This window comes from Balaenoptera borealis, assembly GCF_965194805.1.
Source record: "Balaenoptera borealis genome assembly, chromosome: 13".
Lineage (NCBI taxonomy): Eukaryota > Metazoa > Chordata > Mammalia > Artiodactyla > Balaenopteridae > Balaenoptera > Balaenoptera borealis.
This window is the reverse complement of record NC_138870.1, coordinates 21584325-21603555: the sequence shown is the minus strand read 5'-3', so window position 1 is coordinate 21603555 and position 19231 is coordinate 21584325. Positions and strand designations below refer to the sequence as shown.

The window sequence follows — 19231 nt, the reverse complement described above, 5'->3', positions numbered from 1 at the left end:
TTATTTATTTTTTGGCTGCGCCGCACAGCTTGTGGATCTTAGTTCCCTGACCAGGGATCAAACCTGGGTCCACAGCAGTGAAAGTGCCAAGTCCTAACCACTGGACCGCCAGGGAATTCCCAGTAGTGTGTACTTCTTGATGGAAATTTGAAACATTAGCCCCATAATTGATATGGGGTAGTTTATAAGCCACAGACGCTATAGTATATTAGTAAATCTTTTTTTTGCAGCTTGTAAGTTGGATATATTCTTTATTTATGAAAGGTGCTGTGAACATTATGTAAAGGTTTAAGTGTTTGCTTGAAACCGTGTTAGGTTTAGGTCCTGTGCCATGTGAACTCGTTTAGAAGTGGATGCAAAACAAATCTGCCTTTATGACAGAAAAGAATAGAATAACATTATTTATTACTTTTTATTGAAGAAGGTAATTGATACACAACGGGTGATTTGTTTTAAGGCCCAAAGACAGCCAGTGGCAAAAATTAATAATGGAAATAATTAGATAAGTATATATATGTGATGCCAGTTGCTGGCAGGCTGTTTCGAGTTCAGAAGTAATCTTACTCTATACTTATTATTTCTACTAACTGCACTTAAATCATTCTTTCTTTTGCAGTGAACCTTGACTCTGTGCTGTTAATGTACCAAATGGGGTCAAAAATAAGGAACTCCTTCAAAAGTTAAGGGGAATAAACTTGCAAGAAATTATTTTGCTTACTTAAATGTGCATTAAACGGCATTCTTTTTTCAGTAAAATGCAGAGATGGGCTAAGAATTGGCAAAAATTCATTAAAAATTAAGTACATTATATTTTCATTCAAAATTGGGTGCTCATCAATTTTTAATTGGTAGTTGGCAGCATCATATAGTTAAATTGCTATTTTAGTATAAAAATTGAGCATAAAGGTTGCTGATAAAGCTCTCAGTTTGAACAGAAGTCGAAACCTATTTTAGTAAGGCAGCTCAGGTATTTTTAACAAAATGTATTATCTTGACATTTTAGAATTATTTTTGTAGTAGCTGGTATACATAAACAGCTGGCACTGATTCTCAAATTATAGTAATAGTGATCAGTTAGTTTTGTTGGTATCTGAGTAATAGCGTTGTTTCATAGCTCTATATTTCCTAAGGAAGTATAATGCTTCTAGTTCTTTCATTACAAATTTGCCCTGTTCAATAAGTTCTTTGATCTTCTCTGGGTCCTTCACATCTTTGTTTTTAAGGAAAACACTCTTCAGACGCCTTTTAAAATAGTCTGCTCCTTTTGGATAGTCTCGTCCAAGATACAGCAGCTTAAAAAAGAAAGATGATATATTTCTAAACAATCTTATGTCTTATAACATTTATAAAATTGGCAACATAATTACTTACATTCTTATAAAGATTCAGTACTTCTCCTCTTAAAGAACTGGCCATTTGCACGTATCATGGAAGGTATTCACTTTTATATTTAATGTACCTAAAGAAAAAGAAAAATTTTTACAAATAACTGCATTGTAGTCTTAAAAAAGAAAGAAAAAGGATTTTACACATTGGTAAAATGGTACCCTTTTTTTTCATTCAATAAATATTAAGCACTTTTATGTTCCAGGCACTGAGATGTAGCTATGAATGCGTCGGATAAGATACCTGCTCTCACAGAACTAACATCTCCAGAGGGGTATACTACAAACAATATCATGAATTGTGATAAGTTCTATGAAGGAAACAGGACAACTAGAGAAAATGGATTGTCAAAGCTGGATATGTAGGTGTACCTCCTTGTATACCAGAGTGGAGTGAATTAGAACTAGATTTGAATCCTGGCTGCATAGTGTTGTACAGGTTACTTAACCTTTCTGAGCCTCAGTTTTCTTGTCAGAAGGAGAATTGCCTTTACCCTGCTTTCAAGGCAAGGCTAAAACAGGACACTGGGAAGAGGCCTGATCAAATCAAGAGTGCCCTCCTAAGAAAGGCTAAAGAGTAGGCGAAACTGGGTGTGAGGGTCAAGCAGGTTCACAACTAACAGGAGATGGGCAGTAAGATCGGTGGTGAAGAGGCCAAGTGAACAACCCATAAGGGGCTACACGAGGAGCTGGCTACATCCAGTGGGACAGATAAGCTTCTTTATTGAGTACTTGGTTCGTGCTGCTAGGGAGAGGCGGCTCCGTAAAGGCACCATGATAGCCTCACCAGAATATAATTCCCAATACTTGTTATGGCTGTGGTGGCCATAACTCTTAAAATCCTAACGTCATAAGCGTTCAGCTCCTGATAGGCCCCAAGTAAACGTTAACGTCATTTAAAGCCGCCTTTAAAGTTCCGTGATGCCCATTTTCCTATTGACCTAAAAAGACTTCCATACCTTTTTATGTCCCTCGTTAACGTAATTTTTATTTTGAAATAATTTCGTTCCATCTGAGAAGTTGCAGCTTAGTACTACTAAGAACATTTTTTTTCCTGAACTATTTGAGAATAAGTCGCTAACCCGGTATCAAATCAGCCTGAACGCTTTGCAGTGCCATCCGACAGAAACACAGTGCAGCCCACCCATGTAATTTTATGGTTTTTGGTAGCCCATATTAAAAAATAAAGCAGGTGAAATTACTCTTATATTGTTTATATCCAAAATATTATTTCAATGTGTCATGCCAGAAGCACTTATAGGTACCAATGGCTTCGTTGCTACCATACTGGACAGCACAGCTTTAGAATGTATTTCCTACGAACAAGGATGTTTTCCTGCAGCACAATACAACCATCAGAATCAGGAAATTAACAAACAGTTACATTACTACCATCAAATCCACAACCCCAAGTTTTGGCAGTTGTCCCAAAGATGCCCTTTATAGCAAAAGTATCCAGTCCATGATTACACACTGCATTTAATTTTCATGTCTCTAGCCTTCTTCAATCTGAAAAAATTCCTTTGAATTTCCTTGCTTGTCATGAACGTGACATTTGTGAAGAACACAGGCCATTTATTTTGTAGAAATGTGTCTCATCTTGATGTTAAGTCATGGCTAGATTCAGCTTATGTAGTTTGGGCAAAAATATTAGACATGATGCTTTGTTCATTTCACTGCATCCTATTAGGTGGACACAATTCCCATTTGTTCCATTATGGTTGATGTTAATTTTGATCACTTGATAAAGGTGGTGTTTGTCAGGACTCTCCTCAGTTACTTTTTTCCCTTTGAAATTAGTAATTTGTGGGAGGTACTTTGAGACATTAGTATATGTAGTCCAGAAAAACATTTCCTCTTACAAAAACATTAAAAATAACTTTATTGGGAGGGGATAGGCTTGGGGCATACCACTCAAATCGTATACAACTGTAAATGGAGCACCAATAAAACAACAGAAATTGGTGCCTGGAGAGCTAATTTGGGACAGATTGCTCTCAGCATAGCTGGAGGATACCACAGAGATGTTTAAAATGCTCGAAAATAATAGTCTGTGAATGGGAGTGGGTGGCTGGAGAGCAGGAAGGTATCAAAAGAGGCAGGAGGAAATCCTTGGGGATAATGGATATGTTTATCCTGATTGGGGTGAGTTGTAGGCATGTGTCAAATTTATCAAATTGTATTTATGCTTAATAATTGTAGCTTAGTGTATGTCAATTATACCTTAGTAAAACTGTTTTAAAAATAGTGTAGATATATATGCTAGCAAAATGCTAAGAGTAGGGCTGGGAGATACTCAGGTACATGTGGAAGGAGTTACCTAAACCACAAGGCTGCCAATCAGTGGTCAGGATAGGTGATTCAACTGTAACCAGGTCAACAGTTGCAAAAAACAGGGTATACCTCTCTGAGGAGGGAGCCCTGGGGGTGAGCACTTTTTAAATTTTTTTACAAACATACTTGAAAGGCTCCTGCTGCCAGTACAGCAACTAAGTGAAGACCTTTTCTTGCTGAAGTTTATAAATCTGCTTCTCTGGCTCCTCTTTCTTAGAGAAAAAAAATCACATAGGAGCCAACATTATTTCCATGTTAATACTTGTATACTTCTGTTTACTAATAATTTATGAGTTAGCTCACATTACAAGCATACAATGTAGCAGAGCAATTTTTTTCTGAGTTCATTAATATTAGCTTTCTTGTTTTCCTCCAAATTGCTATTTTTCTGCTTTTGTCTGTTATCACTTCTGAGCTTTCCTCCAGAAAAGGTAGTCCTTTTCAATCTGCTCCTACAAATGAAAGGACAAAAAAAACTTTTTAGAAGATCTGCATACATGGTTGCAGCTTAGGGACTTTGGGTTTTACTTAGGGTGATCTGAGTGGGCCCTTTATCGGGGAACCTCTGATGTTAGTATCTTAGGCGGTTCTCCTCGGCTGGTCAGATTCCCCAGAGAAAAGTCTTCCAATCTTATTTGCTAATTTAACATTAAGAAGTAGAAGAGGAACCAGGGCCTTGCATTCAGCATTATGTATACCCAAACTCACCTAATCTGCTTCCAGTGTGGTTTTGGTGTACTTATTAGTATGCCTGAGGACACCCCATTCCAGAGACTAGTATTATTTTGTCCAGAAATAAAACTCCAGTCTTCTGTGGGAGTGAGGAGTGCAGACACTTAGGGGTGGTTTTCAAATAGCTTTCACTTAATCCTCTCTGATTTACTTCATTCTTCATTTCCAATTACAGTGGCCCTGTTCCAGTGCCTTTTGAGCATTATGCAGTATAAATTGGGCTCTTCTAGTGTGCTAGGTCACATTCATCTGTTTTGCAGCTTCTAAAGTTTTACTGTTGTCATCTCCTCTTCTATTTTTCTTTTATTTTTAAATTGGTTTACTGAAGATTTAGTGGTTTTGGAAGGGAGTGAAATTAGATGAGTATATTTAACCGGGTACATCAACACCGAATTTCATTTTTAAAACTTTTTTTTTTTTTTTTTTTTTTTTGCTGAGAGCCATTTTTCATGTGTTTTAATCTTACTGAAGAATGATGACTCTTAAGAACCCTGCGCTTTTAAAATAATTGTAAATTAAATCTACATTAGATGTAATTTAAAATTGCAAATTATAAGCTGTTTAATTCCTGGCAAAGAGCACAGCTCTATTTAATTCACAATTTGTAATTTATAAAACTTTTTAGAAATGTGGCTTAAATCATCCTCTTTAGCTGTTGCCCTTTTTACAAATTATACATAATAAAGGACCTGCCCGGCAAAAAAGTAGCTGCTGTGACTAAGGTAAGGTAAGGTCCCATTCTTTGATATGTTACTTTATGAGTTAAGGAAGTTTTTTATTATTGCATGCTGACCTTCAGGCATTTCAGTTTATTTTAGCCTTTGGGAGAAATAGGTTTCCTTGGGTTCAGAATTGGTGAAGAATTTTGTTTTGTTTTGTTTTTTTTCCAGTTTGATTCTTGGTCTTTATTCCCTGCTTACATATACACATACTTGTATGACACAAGTATTTCTCTTTTAGTTGTTTAATTCCAGAGACCATCTCTTTCAAAATTCATTATATTCACCCCAAGCATATAGAGTTATGCTAAGTGACCTTGGTTAACTGTATTGACTGCATGGCCAGTATTTTGTTGGCACATTTCTTTTTTTCTTTTTTTTTAATTTATTTTGGTGAACAATTTAAATGCAGCAGGGACCTGGGGCTGCTCCTTAACCCTGCATGAAGTCATGGAGGTTACTGTTCTTTGTAGAGAGCCTAACGAGTTAGGGACTGAGAGAAGTCCCCCATCATCCTGAGAATCTGGAAGGGGACTGGCATACAATCCACCCTGATAGCTCTTTCCCAATGACTTGTGGGCTAAGGTGGTAAGACGTAACTAACTCCGGTTCTGGGTTAAGTGAGAACTGTCATTTAACTAGGGGTTATGGTGTCTAGAGCTGTTATTAGTCACTGTTCTCCATGAAGTTCTGACTTGACTCAAACAGATGAAGCACATTTCCCCAAAGTAGTTAAGCCTAAAAAGCTTCACACAAAAATTTATCCCAATACACTTGCAGCACCAAAGGATACATAATCCAAGAGGTAGGTGGCAAGAGAGCTTGCCCCCAGAAGCTGGTATACTGCTTGGTCTAGGCCTACCTAGAAGCCAGATCATAAAAGTGAGTTGAAAGGAGATGGTTATATATGTTCATACGGGGGAGGTACTACACCTGTCTGAAGGTAAAAAAGAGAACAGGAAATGGGCCTTCTTACGCAGCTTGTAAGAGAAGTAGTAGAGAAGACCTAAATAAGCTCAATGGTATAATCTCATAGCACAGTGGCCCCCTAGAACACGGTGCAGCCTGTTTTAACACATCCATAGCAAATCCTTCTCCCTAGGAGGGAAGCTGGTGGAATGAGAACTTGAGCAAGTCTCTCCTCTAGAAGCCCACCATTTTAAAGTTATTTGTGATTACCATCACACCTCCTTACCCGCATCAGAGCTGACTGAGCTTTTGTATCATAAATATTACTAGCTTCGTTGAAAAACTAAAAACAAAAGCTTAGTTCCACACCACACAGCTTCAGAACTCTATATGAAGTCGACATTAAGACGTTTTAATCTTGCTACCAGGGATCTGGAGGCAAGATGTCATAGCTATGACACAGTCTGGATTTCTGTGGGGAGAATAACACTTTAACCCACAAAGACCAGCTCAGCAGTCAGTAATACTGATTTACTAATAATACCTTTAGTCAATGAAAGTGCAAGGGACAGCGCATTATAAAATGAGAATTCAGAGATGAGAAATGGTGGCAATAATTTGAAAGCATTTCATGTCTTGTCAGGCTAAAACAGGGTTTAGATGTAAAATCACAGAGAATTCAGACAGGCTTTGGAAGGACCTTAATTTCTCAATCTCTTAATTTCTTCTGGTTTTCCTGTTGGTCTAAACTGCCAGAGTTTCATGCGGGGAGACTGACATTCGAAGGGCTGTGCTACCGGTTGGTACAATTAATCTGTGACCTTGACCCTGGGCACATAATTTAGCGAGTCTTGCTGGGTCTCAGAGACCGCCACCTGTAAGGAATACTTTACCCAGGAACTGCTTCAAATCATTTCCAGTTCTTGTTTAGAGCGCCTCTAAGGAAAAACGGCATATACCTTGCGTGCCCAGGAAGTAAACAGAACCAGGTACAGGGAGAAGAATCCGAAGGTTATTAATTTCGAAATAAACAACCCTCTGGGAGCCAATTTATTTACCTCTTTTTCTAAACTGCTAATCAAGCCCCGCCCCACGCTGGTCTAAGAGGTGGCGGCCCAGGCAGCCGAGCCGGTGTCAGTCACTCGACCCAGTCGCGTAGCCGGCGGCCCCCTTCCTTCTCGAAACCGCACAGAAAGATTCGTCCCAGCTACTCTAGGGAAATAGAGAGAGGGACTGTCAACGTCGGAAGACACGCAGAAACCCTTTCCCACACCCGCTGGTCCTCGCCCAGGGCATACTTCACCGCCTCCAGACCTCAGGATCCGGAAAACAGAATAAAACGCTCCGGCCCGGCACTCACACACTTTCCGGCACGCGGCTGCCGTAAAAGCCTCCTCACGCTCCGACTCCTGCGGCAGTCGACCGAGGCGGGGCGGTGGAAGTGGGTGGGGCAACCTGTCAGAGAAGGGGGCGGGGCGCCGTCCGGAAGAACACCAGCGCGGCTGCGCGGACCGAGACGCGCGGTTCTACGCTCCCGCCTTGGCGCTAGTGGGCGGGGCTTGTCGTCCCGACAACCCGGGAGCGTTTGTCCTCACAACCCGGGAGCGTTTGTCCTCACAACCCGGGAGCGTTTCTCCTCACAACCCTGAGCTCCGACTTGGCCGACTACGGAGGTAGTGTCTGCCTCAGCATGGTGAGCAGGGAAAGTGGGGGAGCCGGGTGAAGGGGCGAGCATTGATTCCCCTGCACCGTGTTAAATGATGTAACAAGAGCCTGTCATATTTTATCAGAGGGGAGCGAGTCGGTTTAGGAAAAAGCCCATACCCTTGTGGTGGGGGGCGGGGATGGACCTTCCCCAGATCTGTGGCCTTCTGTCCAGGCTCCGGCGGACAGGTGGGAGTAAAAACCAGTTTCTGCAAACGGGGAATGATCAGTGCGGTCAGATGCTGTCTTAATCTCGACCTTTTGCTAAATTTAAATATCGGTCTCAATTTAGTAACTTCCAATAGTGATAGACATTCCCATGAAATTGCTTTTTTATTGTAGCTTGGCGGAAATGTGTTTTTTTGCCTCCTCATCAATTAATTAAAAGCTTTTTCAATTTACTCTGCTTTGACAAGTTATTTTATGTGGTCTTTTGTGGAAATTTGAATTGTTTCGTAATTCAGGGTATGCAACCTGCCCTGTGTTTATTAAGTATGATAAAGCTTCTTGTTTTGTTTTTCTGCACTCCTCAGCTGTCATGTCTTCTCCAAGAACACAGGCCAACATGTAGCTATAAGATGTTCTCACTTCCCATTTTCTTAAACGTGATTTCCGTCTTCTTCTATGATTAAAACCAGAGGAAGTGGAAAATGTAATTAGTTAATTTAATTCGTTGATTAAGGGAAAATATGGAGCATGTTCTTTGTGCTTGGCACTAGGCTGAAGCCAAGGACACAAAGGTGAAAATTACCATCTCTCCCTGGTATGGAAGACAGACTTAGCAAATTAATTACAATACAGTTTTATAACTGTAATAATTGAAGTGACTACAATGGAGTAACGCAAAGTTGGAAATGTTGAAATTGGGGCAGGATAGGGGACGGGAACAGGAAGGGAAGAGCAGTGCTTTTCAAGCTGTGTTTTAAAGTATGATTATGAATTTATCAGAAGTGATGAGAAGAAATAGAGCATGGAGAGCATTCATGTCAGGGAGAATAGACAGTAAATGGATTTTAAGTGGACTGAAAACCGCTGATAACTTAAGGGAACAATAAGCACCTATTTATTATCTTCCAATCGGTACATAAGTTTCTTGTTCTTAGATCCCTCTAGGAATCTTTCTCAAAATGTGGTTTCTGGAAAATTTGCCTCTAATAAACCTGGAATACCAGTTAAAATGCAAATTCCAGGAACAGACTGGACTCCAGATCTACATTAGTTTCCTAAGGCTGCCAAGTAACAACATACCACAAGCTAACTGGCTTAAACAACAGAGACTTACGGTTTCACAGTTCTAGAGGCTGGAAGTCCAAGTTCAAGGTGTTGTCAGGGTTATGCTCCCCCTGCAGGTGCCAGCTTCTGGTACTTCTTGGCTTGTGGCAGCATTACCTCATTCTTCACTGGCGTTCTCCCTGTGTGTGTGTCTGTGTCCAAATTTCCCCTTTTTTAACAAGGACGCCAGTCATGTTGGATCAGAGATCCACCCTATTCCAGTATGACCTCATCTTAATTTTACTACATCAGCAAGGACCCTCTCTCCAAATAAGGTAAAATTCAGAGATACTGGGAGATAGGACTTTAATGTATGAATTTTGAGGGGACACAATTCAACCAATAACATGAACTGAATTACAATGGGGAGAGAGAAGTGAGTGTGTACACTTTTAGCCCAGGAATATGCATTTTAACAAGCATCCTAGGTGATTCTTATGCCCTCGTAACTTTGAGAACTTCTCTACTACATGATGCTCTTACGATTTGCAGGATGGGTGAGGATATGTACGTAAACTCAACCTGCATCACATTAAAAGCACTGGTGAGAGATGACAATTCCCCCACCTTTAAAATGTGGCTACGTGGGAACAGGGCCAATGCTGTTTACCTATTCTGCTGTATAGTAGTTATTTCAAGATGGAAGCATGTTAACTATTAATTGATAGCAAATATGATAAAAATAAAACGCATTTGTAAAAGTTATGAGAGCCAAGTCTCCATTATTATTCATATCATCTCCAGCATCTCAGAGTGCTTTGTTTGTAAATCATTAATAAATACCTGCTGAACAAATTAGTGAAATATATGCACTTTTCAAGAAGATATAAGCTACTGCTTTGTGTCAGTTTTAACATGTATATTTTATACAGTGATAACCTTATGGCTTGAACCACTAACTCCTCCTGTACAAGTCATCAAATGTGGAAAGTGTATGATCTTATAGTCACATGGTCCCCTACAAATTCCTTACCAGAAATCTAATGAACACATGGGCCAAATCAGGAGATTACAAGTACTGTTACTAAAAACTACTTGTAAATATTGATTGAAATACTGTACTTTCCAAAATCAAAAAAAAGCATAGATCTGCTTTAGGACACATTGCTGAATAGAATCATTTTGTCATACTTTTGCCTGTTTTAAATTACTGGTTCTCTTTCTATAAAATCAGCAATCTAACTTTACAGAAAGATTGTTTCTTTATAATATGAGATCTTTCCCACACTTTCAAGCTTGACATTAGTACCAATACTAATGTCAGTGATTTCTTCTTCTTTAGAACCCTTTAAACTAGTGCCTTCTTGACTGGTGCTCTGTTTCGTGATCGGGCATTTCGTTAAACATGGATCATTGATCGGCGTAAGAAAGAGTATAAAATCTACTTACAAAACATGCTTCAGTGGGTGAACTATCTTAGTCTTTCCTAGACTTGCTTGTAGTTTTGTCTGAATTCTTTTCTAAAAAAACTTTTTTATTTTGAGATGATTTTAGATTTACAGAAAAGTTGCATAGAGGGTACAGAGAGTTCCCTTATACTCTTTACCCAGCTTCTCCTAATTTTAATATGCTAGGTAATCAGGATACTTTTGTTTAAATGTCTGAATTATTTTTTAAATTTATCAATTCTTTTGTTTTTCCAACTTTTAGGGTCCCAAAGCAAAAAAGGTAGGTGGAAATTATTTCTCAAAATCGTTTTAAAGCACTGACATTGTACAAACAATTTTTAAACGTTTTCCAGTAGTTTTATTATAGTTTATAGAGTTTACTAAGCTTAGTTTTTAGACATTAATGCTATTTAAATCATGGAATAATCCCTTACAATAACAGGACGTATTTCAAATTTGACATAAAAAGATAGTTCTAATTTCACAAAGAGTTTTTAAAATACCTTTTAATTTTTACTTGTGTCTAGATTTGAGGTTTTTTTATTACTTGCGCACTAGAAAACTTTGGATTAGGAACCCTTTTCTTCATTTCAGATAAACACATAAAAATTTAGTTCTAAAACCTTCTGTGACTTAAAAGTGAACCCTAAGATAATATGTCTTTAAATGGGTTTCATGGTAACACATACTGAATTTTTCTGTGCTTTGTAAAAATTCGAGTTCATTAAGGGGTGTCTCAAATAACTTTTTCTCTCTTCTTGGTAGATTTATACCTGAAAGTAGAGATTATTATCTCTTGACTGGCAAACATAGACATAGTTCATTTGATCTAAAAAATTTTTTTTAATCAGTTGCCAAAGTAGTTGCATGCAAAAATGTGATTTCCACCTATTCTTGAAAAATTGGAAACCTGATAACATTGGACCTACAGTCCTATAAGGGAACAGTTGGCTAGACTAAGTAGCAGCTACCCCTTTGGGAAATGCATAAATTATTCAGTTTGCTGTTGTGCAGACTATGACCAAATCCCTTACATTATTTAGCTACCTGGTCCCAATAGGGATTTCGGTTTGGAATGCCAGCATTAAGGCATATCTGAAAAGTCACTACTCTGTTAATTTCCCCACCATTCTCTCTTATGGAATCAATTATACTCTCTGTGTTCTCATAGCACATGAATTTGTCCATACCTCAATTATAATGCCTATCATTTATTGTAATGATTTATCATTATGCGGTGTTCAAGGTCAAGAGCATGTCGTATTAATTTTTGTGTCCATAGCATTTAGTCTGGCACGTAGTAGAAATTCAATCAATATTTGTTGAATGAATATGTGAAACCCCATTTACCCTACCACTACTTTAAAACACTTGGGCCCTTGATTATTTAAGAAGAAATGCTTATATAAATGTGCATTCAATATTTATACAATTCAACATTTCTTCAAAAATGCTATTGAGTGCCATCTCTGTTTGCTTTTCTCAGTCACTTCAACCCACTACCAACCTGATACTGTTTTAGGGACTGTGGATATAAATAACTGAACAAAATTTATGAAGGCTCTGGGCACTTTCTTATGGAGGAAGTATTCTGGAGGACTATAATCATATATATGTTTGTCTACAATAGTTTATTAGTTTGTGTGAGCATTCATTTTCAGCTTTAGATTGTGAAATCTTAGAGGCATTGTTTTAAATCTGAAAACTCATTGTTCTAATGATTTTGGTACTTAACCATGGATGTATGGGTGCTAAATAAATACATTTGGATTATTTTCGTCATATTGTTCTTTCCCTTAAAGAATGGTGAGATTCATCCTGTGAAATTTGAAACCAAACATAAGGAAAAAATTACTCACTTTTTTTTTTTTTTTAATGCTATTCCTGTCTGCTTACATTCTTTTTTTATGTATGTATGTATGTATGGCTGTGTTGGGTTTTTGTTTCTGTGCGAGGGCTTTCTCTAGTTGTGGCAAGCGGGGGCCACTCTTCATCGCGGTGCGCGGGCCTCTCACTATCGCGGCCTCTCTTGTTGCGGAGCACAGGCTCCGGACGCGCAGGCTCAGTAATTGTGGCTCACGGGCCGAGTTACTCCGCGGCATGTGGGATCTTCCCAGACCAGGGCTCGAACCCGCGTTCCCTGCATTGGCAGGCAGAGTCTCAACCACTGCACCACCAGGGAAGCCCGCTCACTTTTTAATTATTTCCATTCTTAAAGATTATGGTTTGGGGATGAGGTGAGCCTGTAAAGGGAATTGCAGTATGGTTAAAAAAACATGGAAAGATATATTTTATTTCTGATTTCTTAAAGTTTTATTTTAAGGGAAAAAAATAGTAAACACATACGGTACAAAATTAAAGTAGCATAAAAATGTAAAAGTTCCTCCTAGCCAAGACTAAAAGAACCACTGCAAATCTTTTCATTCATTTTCTAATCATTAAAAAGTACACACACACACACACACACACACACACACACACACACACACACACACACACCCGTTTTCTCCCCACATAATGGGAGCATTCTGCACCTTCTGGTTTTCACTTGACGATGTTGCATTTTATTAATTCTAGTATACTCACCTTTTCACATTTTAACATGACTGAAATTGAGGTATGTTTTGTGGTTGATAATAACTTACAATCATTGTAGTCCTGAATTGACATATATTTCCTCCAGAGATGTTTGCTTCTGTCAGTCACTTGGGCTTACTACCAACCTAATACTACTTTAAATTCTCTTCCTGAGAGTTTTTGGACCACACTAATAGTATGAGTCAGACTGCAAATCCACATTAACTGACTTGTGGTTTAAATTTTCAGGGATTTTTTTTTCTTCGTTCTATTCATTTTTCAGGATTGAGCTATGCAAGTTTCCTTGTTGAATCTTTCTGTACTGTAGGTTCATTTGTGTTTACCTAATATTCAGCTATATACAGGCGTTTCCTTTTATATTCACATCTTGGGCATTTCCTTTTTTGGTATAATATCAATAATTTAAATGTGCATCTTACATCTGATGGCATCATAGATTCTATGGAGTAAATATGTCTTGGGGACCTTTTTTTGATTTCAGCACATTGAGATTATATCACTTCTTTTCACAGCTGTATCACATTCCATTGAAAGTATATCTATGATTTTTATATTGTACCTATTTTTCACTACTACAAGCAAGGTAGAAATGAAGATCCTTGTATATAAGGCCTTGCAAACATATGGAAAAATAGTTGTTTCATTGATTTAGCAGTATTCTAGGCAATAAGAGTACAGCAGCAAGACAGAGTCCCTGTCTCCATGAAACTTACATTCTTTTTTTCCCAGCTTTATTAAGATACAATTGACGTATAACATTGTATTATAAGTTTCAAAGTATACAATGTGATGATTTGACATATGTATGTTTTATGAAATGATTACCAAAATAAGGTTGGTTAATACATCCATCACCTCACATAATTACCATTTTGTGTGTGTACCCGTGTGTGTTGAGAACATTTAAGATCAACTGTCTTAGCCACTTTCAAGTATACAATACAGTATTGTTAACTGTAGTCACCATGCTGTACATTAGATCCTCAGAACTTATTCATTTTAATAACTGGAAGTTTGTACCCTTTGACCAACACCTCTCCATTTCCCCCATTCCCAGCCCCTGGCAATTACCAATTTACTCTCTGTTTCTATGAGTTTGGCTTTTTTAGACTCCACATATAAGTGAGATCATGCAGTATTTGTCCTTCTCTGACTTATTTAACTTAGCATAATGCCCTCCAGGTTCATCTGTGTTGTTGCAAATAAGATCTTCTTCTTTTTTTGTGACTGAATAATATTCCATTATATGTATATATAATATATACAATATAATGTTTATAATATAATATATAATATATTAATATGTAATATATTCAATATATAATATATTACATTATATATAATAATATAATAATATATATTATTCCAATTGTCCAATAATATTATATATTATATATATATATCACATTTTCTTTATTCATTCTTTATTCATTCATCTGTGGATAGACACCACTTAGGTTGTTTTCATGTCTTGGCTATTGTGAATAATGTTGCAATGCACATGAGGGTGCAGATATCTCTTCAAGAGAGTGATTTCATTTCATGAAGCTTACATTCTTTCTGGGGAGGGGAGGTGAAGAAAAAATATAATTTCAGATTGCTTTGAATGTGCAGAAAACCAAGAAAGGGGTCAGTGGGAAATGTGGGATAGGGTATAATGTTATAATGGTGATTAAAGAACTAAAGTTTGAGAAGAGACCTGGATGAAATGAGCATTCTAGGCAGAAGAAACAGTTATTGCAAAGACCCATAGTTGGGAATGACCTTGGTGGTTAGAATAGAGTGAGCAAAGTTGAAGTGAAAGATAAAATGTGAGGCGGAGGGATGGTGAGGGTTGAGGGGTGGGCAGAAGGGTTGGGGGAGATAAGTAGGAACCAATTCTTAGCCAAGTAGGCCATGGTGAAACGTCTGGGTTTTATTCTGAGCGTGGGAGAGTTGTAAGCAGAGGAGTGACATGATCTGATTTATATCTTTAAATGGTCAGTGGAGAATTCGCTGTAGGGAAGCAAGAGTAGAAGTAGGAGGACCAGTTAGGAAACTGTTGCATCAGTGTAGGTCAGAAGTCTTTACACCAAGGTGAACCTACTTCTAAAAGTAAAACATACTTTTTCCTGGAAAAAATTTACTGTCTTGAAGCCCCGCACTTTTGCTATTGCATCTTCCCCTTTTGCAAGTACGCTTCTGCTTTACAAAACAAAGGTCTATCTCTCATCCATTCTAAATCTTACTGTACTTCATTGCCCTAGAACCTGGGCTATGAAACTAAAGGACATTTCAAAACACTCATGTTGGCAAGGCTTTCTTTAATCAAGGCACTAATGACTTCTTGTTTTTGTCTGTCTTACAAGTAAGTGGTGAAATGTGGCATTTGAAATATTGAGATATTCTGAATGTCCTATATTTTGTAGTGTGGAGTGGTGGGAGTGGTGGTAATCTTTATTTAGTGACATTGCTTGTAAGATTATTGTCAAATGATGATGCAAAAAAATGCTCTCACAGTGTAATTTATTGATAAAACATTCAGGCTCCAAAAATAATAACATTAATTTTTTTAATGAAGAAAGATTAAGGGTATCAGTAAAAATGTAAATGAGCTTAATATTTTTACATAGACCTTAAAGTTGCCTTTGAAACTTCATATAATTTAAATTAGTATTATTCATTGCAAAAACTAGGAAATTGTACAAAACTATAGAAAAGGTTGTAACACCTGGTACCCTGTTAAAAGACCTATTGCTGCATTTACATCAGTATGTTTTCTTCAGAAACCACTGTACTTCGTAGAATGCATGAAATAGCAGAAGACATTGATTAGATTGTAGGGAAAAATGCCTTACAGACTGATTAATGCATAGATGAACTTGGAATACTTCGAATTGATTTTATTTGAATAGATTGAGACTGGTGCCCAAGTACCTCCAGGCATGGAACTGTAAAGAATGGGCAAAAAGGGGGCCCTATAGCTCATCTCTATACTTATATCCTATTTTAATTTAGGAACACCATATTCACAAAGAAGCTTTGGTTGCCTAAAATTTGAGTCCTGGTTTCTATGGAACATTCAATGTTTACCCTAAAATATAAATGGTGTTAAGTTCAGGACATTAAATAATTGCATCTTTTAAAACAATGTGTGAGGAAATGGAATCAGCTTATACCTGGCTTATAATAAAAAAAGAGATAGCTTATCATGAGGATGCATATTAACACATTTATTTGTAGAGAAACATGAAGTCAAACTGTGATAGAAAGTGATTATGATATGGCCAGTTGGTTTAACTTTGAAGGCTGGGCTTTGCTAATTAGGTAAATTGATTTTTTTTAAATACTTCGAATGGGCAAAATCTGTAGCTTTAAAGTTTTGATCAATTTAAAATCAAAGCAAGTGGTAAAATAAAATAATTTTTTCAAAATATTATTTTGATTTTCCCATTTCCAGTAATATTGGGCTTAAGATTTTTTGGGTCAAACTTTCTGCTGAAAACAATAAATAATGCTGACTAAAATATATATGTATAGATCAAAACTTCCATCTTAAAGGCACTTAAGAGCTGATAAGATAATAAGAAATTATCAGGAGAAAAACTAAATTAAGGAAGGAACCAAAGAAGTAATGGATGCACTAAAACTCTTTTTCATGAGGGCATTTGCAGTACAGGGCAAAACTTGAACTTGTGGTTTTAACAGCAACAATGGGAGCCAAAAACAGTGGAGTGAGGTCTTCAATGTGCTGAGAGTAAATAACTGCCAACTTAGAATTCTGTATCAGCTCAAATAGTTTTCAAAAATAAAGGTGAAAGAAAAATGTTTTCTCAGGTAAAAACTGTGTTTTTCACCTGCAAAACAGACTATATGCATAAGGTATAAAACAGTAATCCAAATAATAACATGTGGGTTTAAAAAATAGATACATGACAACAACACATAATATTCATCAGTTGATAAGTAGATAAACAAGATGTGGTATATCCATACAATGAAATATTTTTTCAGCCCTAAAATGAAAGTATTGATACATGCTATAGCATGGAAGAACCTTGAAAACATTGTTCTGAATGAATAAAGCGAATCACAAAAGATCACACACTGTATGATTCCAGTTATATGAAATGTCCAGAATAGGCAAATCTATAGAGAAAGTAGATTAGTGGTTTCACAGAGCTGGGGGGTTGTGAGGAAATGGAAGGGGGCGCTGCTAATGGGTATGGGATTTCTTTTGAGGGGTGATGGAAATGTTCTGAAATTGATTATGGTGGTGGTTGCACAGCTCTGAATACACTAAAAGCCGTTGAATTCTACACTGTAAATGGGTGAACTATATGGTATGTAAGTTTTATCTCAGTAAAACTGTTTTAAAAAGATATATGACAACAATAATGTATAATTTGGGTAGGGCAAGGATTAATTGAGTTAAGATGTTCTAAAGTCCCTGTACTGTTTGGTAGTATGATAAATGTATTTATATATTAGGTACATAGGTTGACTTTCTAGGATAGCCACTCAAATGATATAAATAGAGTATATAACTTCCAAACCAGTAGAGGGAAAATAGTGCACTAACAAAAAAATAATCAATTGAAGATACCAAGAAATATGAAAAGAAGGCCAGACAAACCCAAAATCAACAGAGAAAGATTGTCAGATTGGATAAAAAATAAAATCCAACAATAATCTTTTTACAAACACCATCTAAAGAATAAAAATACAGAAGAGTTAAAGTAAGATGATGGAAAAAGGCATGCTATGCAAATAATAGAAAGATGAAAGTTGGTATAACTATATTAATATTAGACATGGTAGACTTTAAGACAAAAAGCACTTATAGAAATAAAGAGGGTCATTTTGTAATGATGAAGTTTTGATTAACCAAGAAAATATAATTTTAAATTTGTATATACCTAATTATAATGCCTTGAAATATACATTGCACAGATTCAGAGAACTGTCAGGAGAAATAGACAAGTTCACAATCATAGTGGACAATTTCTTTCAGTAACTGATAGAACAAGCATTAAAAAAAATAAAACAGTAAGGACGTAGAAGATTGGAACAACATGAACAAATCATTAGCTTTGTTAGAATAAGAATTAGACATATTTAGAACATTGCACTCAACAACTAGAGAATCTTAAGCACACATATTTTTTTTTCCAAAACTGACAATGTACTGTGACATAAAACTATTCTCAAAGTTCAAAGAATTGAAACAATTCAGAGCATGTATTATAACCTAATGAAATTAAGATTAAAAATCAAAGAAATAAGTTATAAACAGGAAGTTACAATATGCTGGGAATTTAAAAAAAATTCTCAAGTGGGTCAAGAAGTAATATAATGGAAGTAAAAAGATAATTTTAACTCAGTAATAAGAAAAAAACTTCAAAATTTGTGAATGTGTCTAAAGAAGTACTTAGAGGGAAATATGTAGCCCTAAATACTTACTTTAGAAGATGAAAAATTAATGAAACGAAACCATCTTCAAGAAATAAGAAAAAGAAACTCGAAGTAAGGAGGAGGAAGGAAATAATAAAGACAAATATAAAAATTAATAAAATATAAAACATACAATAGAGAGGATTTATAACCTCATATCTTTCAAGTCTTCACTCAAATGTTACCTTCTCCATGAGGCCCACCCTAAACACTGTATTTAAAATTGTAATTCATCCCTTCCCCAATGACCCCTGCAGTCTGGTGTCCCCTTGATTTCTCCCATAGCACTTTTCATCTTCTAAAATATTTTATAAATTATTTTACAATTTTGTTTATTGTACCACAGAGATACATTGTACAGCACAGGGAATATAGCCAATATTTTATAATAGCTATAAATGGAGTATAATCATTAAAAATTGTGACTCACTATGTTGTATACCTGAAACTTATATTAATGCTGTAAATCAACTAGTCCTCAATTTTAAACATTATTTTTAAATATTTTGTTTATAGTTTTTGTCTTTCTCTTCCCATTTGAATATAAGTTCATTAAGACAAGGATTTCTGTTTACTGATATATCTCAAATACCTATCACATATTAGACTCTCAGTATTTCTTAAAATAGTTGAATGAATAAATAGGCCACAATTTATTTCTCTGAAAATACTGATAAAATTGACAATTTTCTGGTAAATTTTATCAAGAAGAACAAATGGCATAAATAATTAATACAGGCATTCCTTATTTTATCAT

General features: G+C 36.5%; 2 protein-coding genes across 14 annotated transcripts in view; one reads left to right on the top strand and one right to left on the bottom strand.

The window, feature by feature from the left end:
• Positions 1-388: 388 nt before the first annotated feature.
• ETFRF1 (electron transfer flavoprotein regulatory factor 1) lies at positions 389-7514 on the bottom strand. 11 transcript variants are annotated; one of them, XM_082352311.1, is made up of 6 exons: positions 7378-7502; positions 7138-7291; positions 4023-4171; positions 3846-3931; positions 1372-1459; positions 389-1292 (listed from the first exon to the last, which is right to left on the bottom strand). In XM_082352311.1, exons 5-6 carry the CDS (start codon positions 1414-1416, stop codon positions 1071-1073), a joined length of 267 nt encoding a protein of 88 aa, XP_082208437.1. In that variant the 5' UTR covers positions 1417-1459; positions 3846-3931; positions 4023-4171; positions 7138-7291; positions 7378-7502; the 3' UTR covers positions 389-1070. The 11 variants fall into 11 exon arrangements, with proteins under 11 accessions (XP_082208437.1, XP_082208438.1, XP_082208443.1 ...); XM_082352312.1 differs by lacking the exon at positions 3846-3931 and having other exon boundaries at positions 7378-7503; XM_082352317.1 differs by lacking the exons at positions 3846-3931; positions 4023-4171 and having other exon boundaries at positions 7138-7286; positions 7442-7514.
• A 131-nt stretch (positions 7515-7645) lies between these two features.
• DNAI7 (dynein axonemal intermediate chain 7) overlaps positions 7646-19231 on the top strand; it is a 74346-nt gene continuing 62760 nt past the window's right edge. The window contains exons 1-2 of one of the 3 annotated variants that reach the window (XM_082352159.1): positions 7646-7772; positions 10706-10723. In XM_082352159.1, the coding sequence (XP_082208285.1) occupies positions 7770-7772; positions 10706-10723 (21 nt within the window). In that variant the 5' untranslated portion in view covers positions 7646-7769. The remainder of the gene's footprint in view (positions 7773-10705; positions 10724-19231) is intronic. The other 2 variants (XM_082352161.1, XM_082352160.1) reach the window with 2 other exon arrangements.

Bases quoted from the DNA above. Each gene is read 5' to 3' on its own strand.
- ETFRF1 (XM_082352317.1), bottom strand. From the start codon at position 1,416: ATGGCCAGTTCTTTAAGAGGAGAAGTACTGAATCTTTATAAGAAT. The intron at 1,293-1,371 runs GTAAGTAATTAT...TTCTTTTTTAAG, and splicing joins TACTGAATCTTTATAAGAAT to CTGCTGTATCTTGGACGAGA.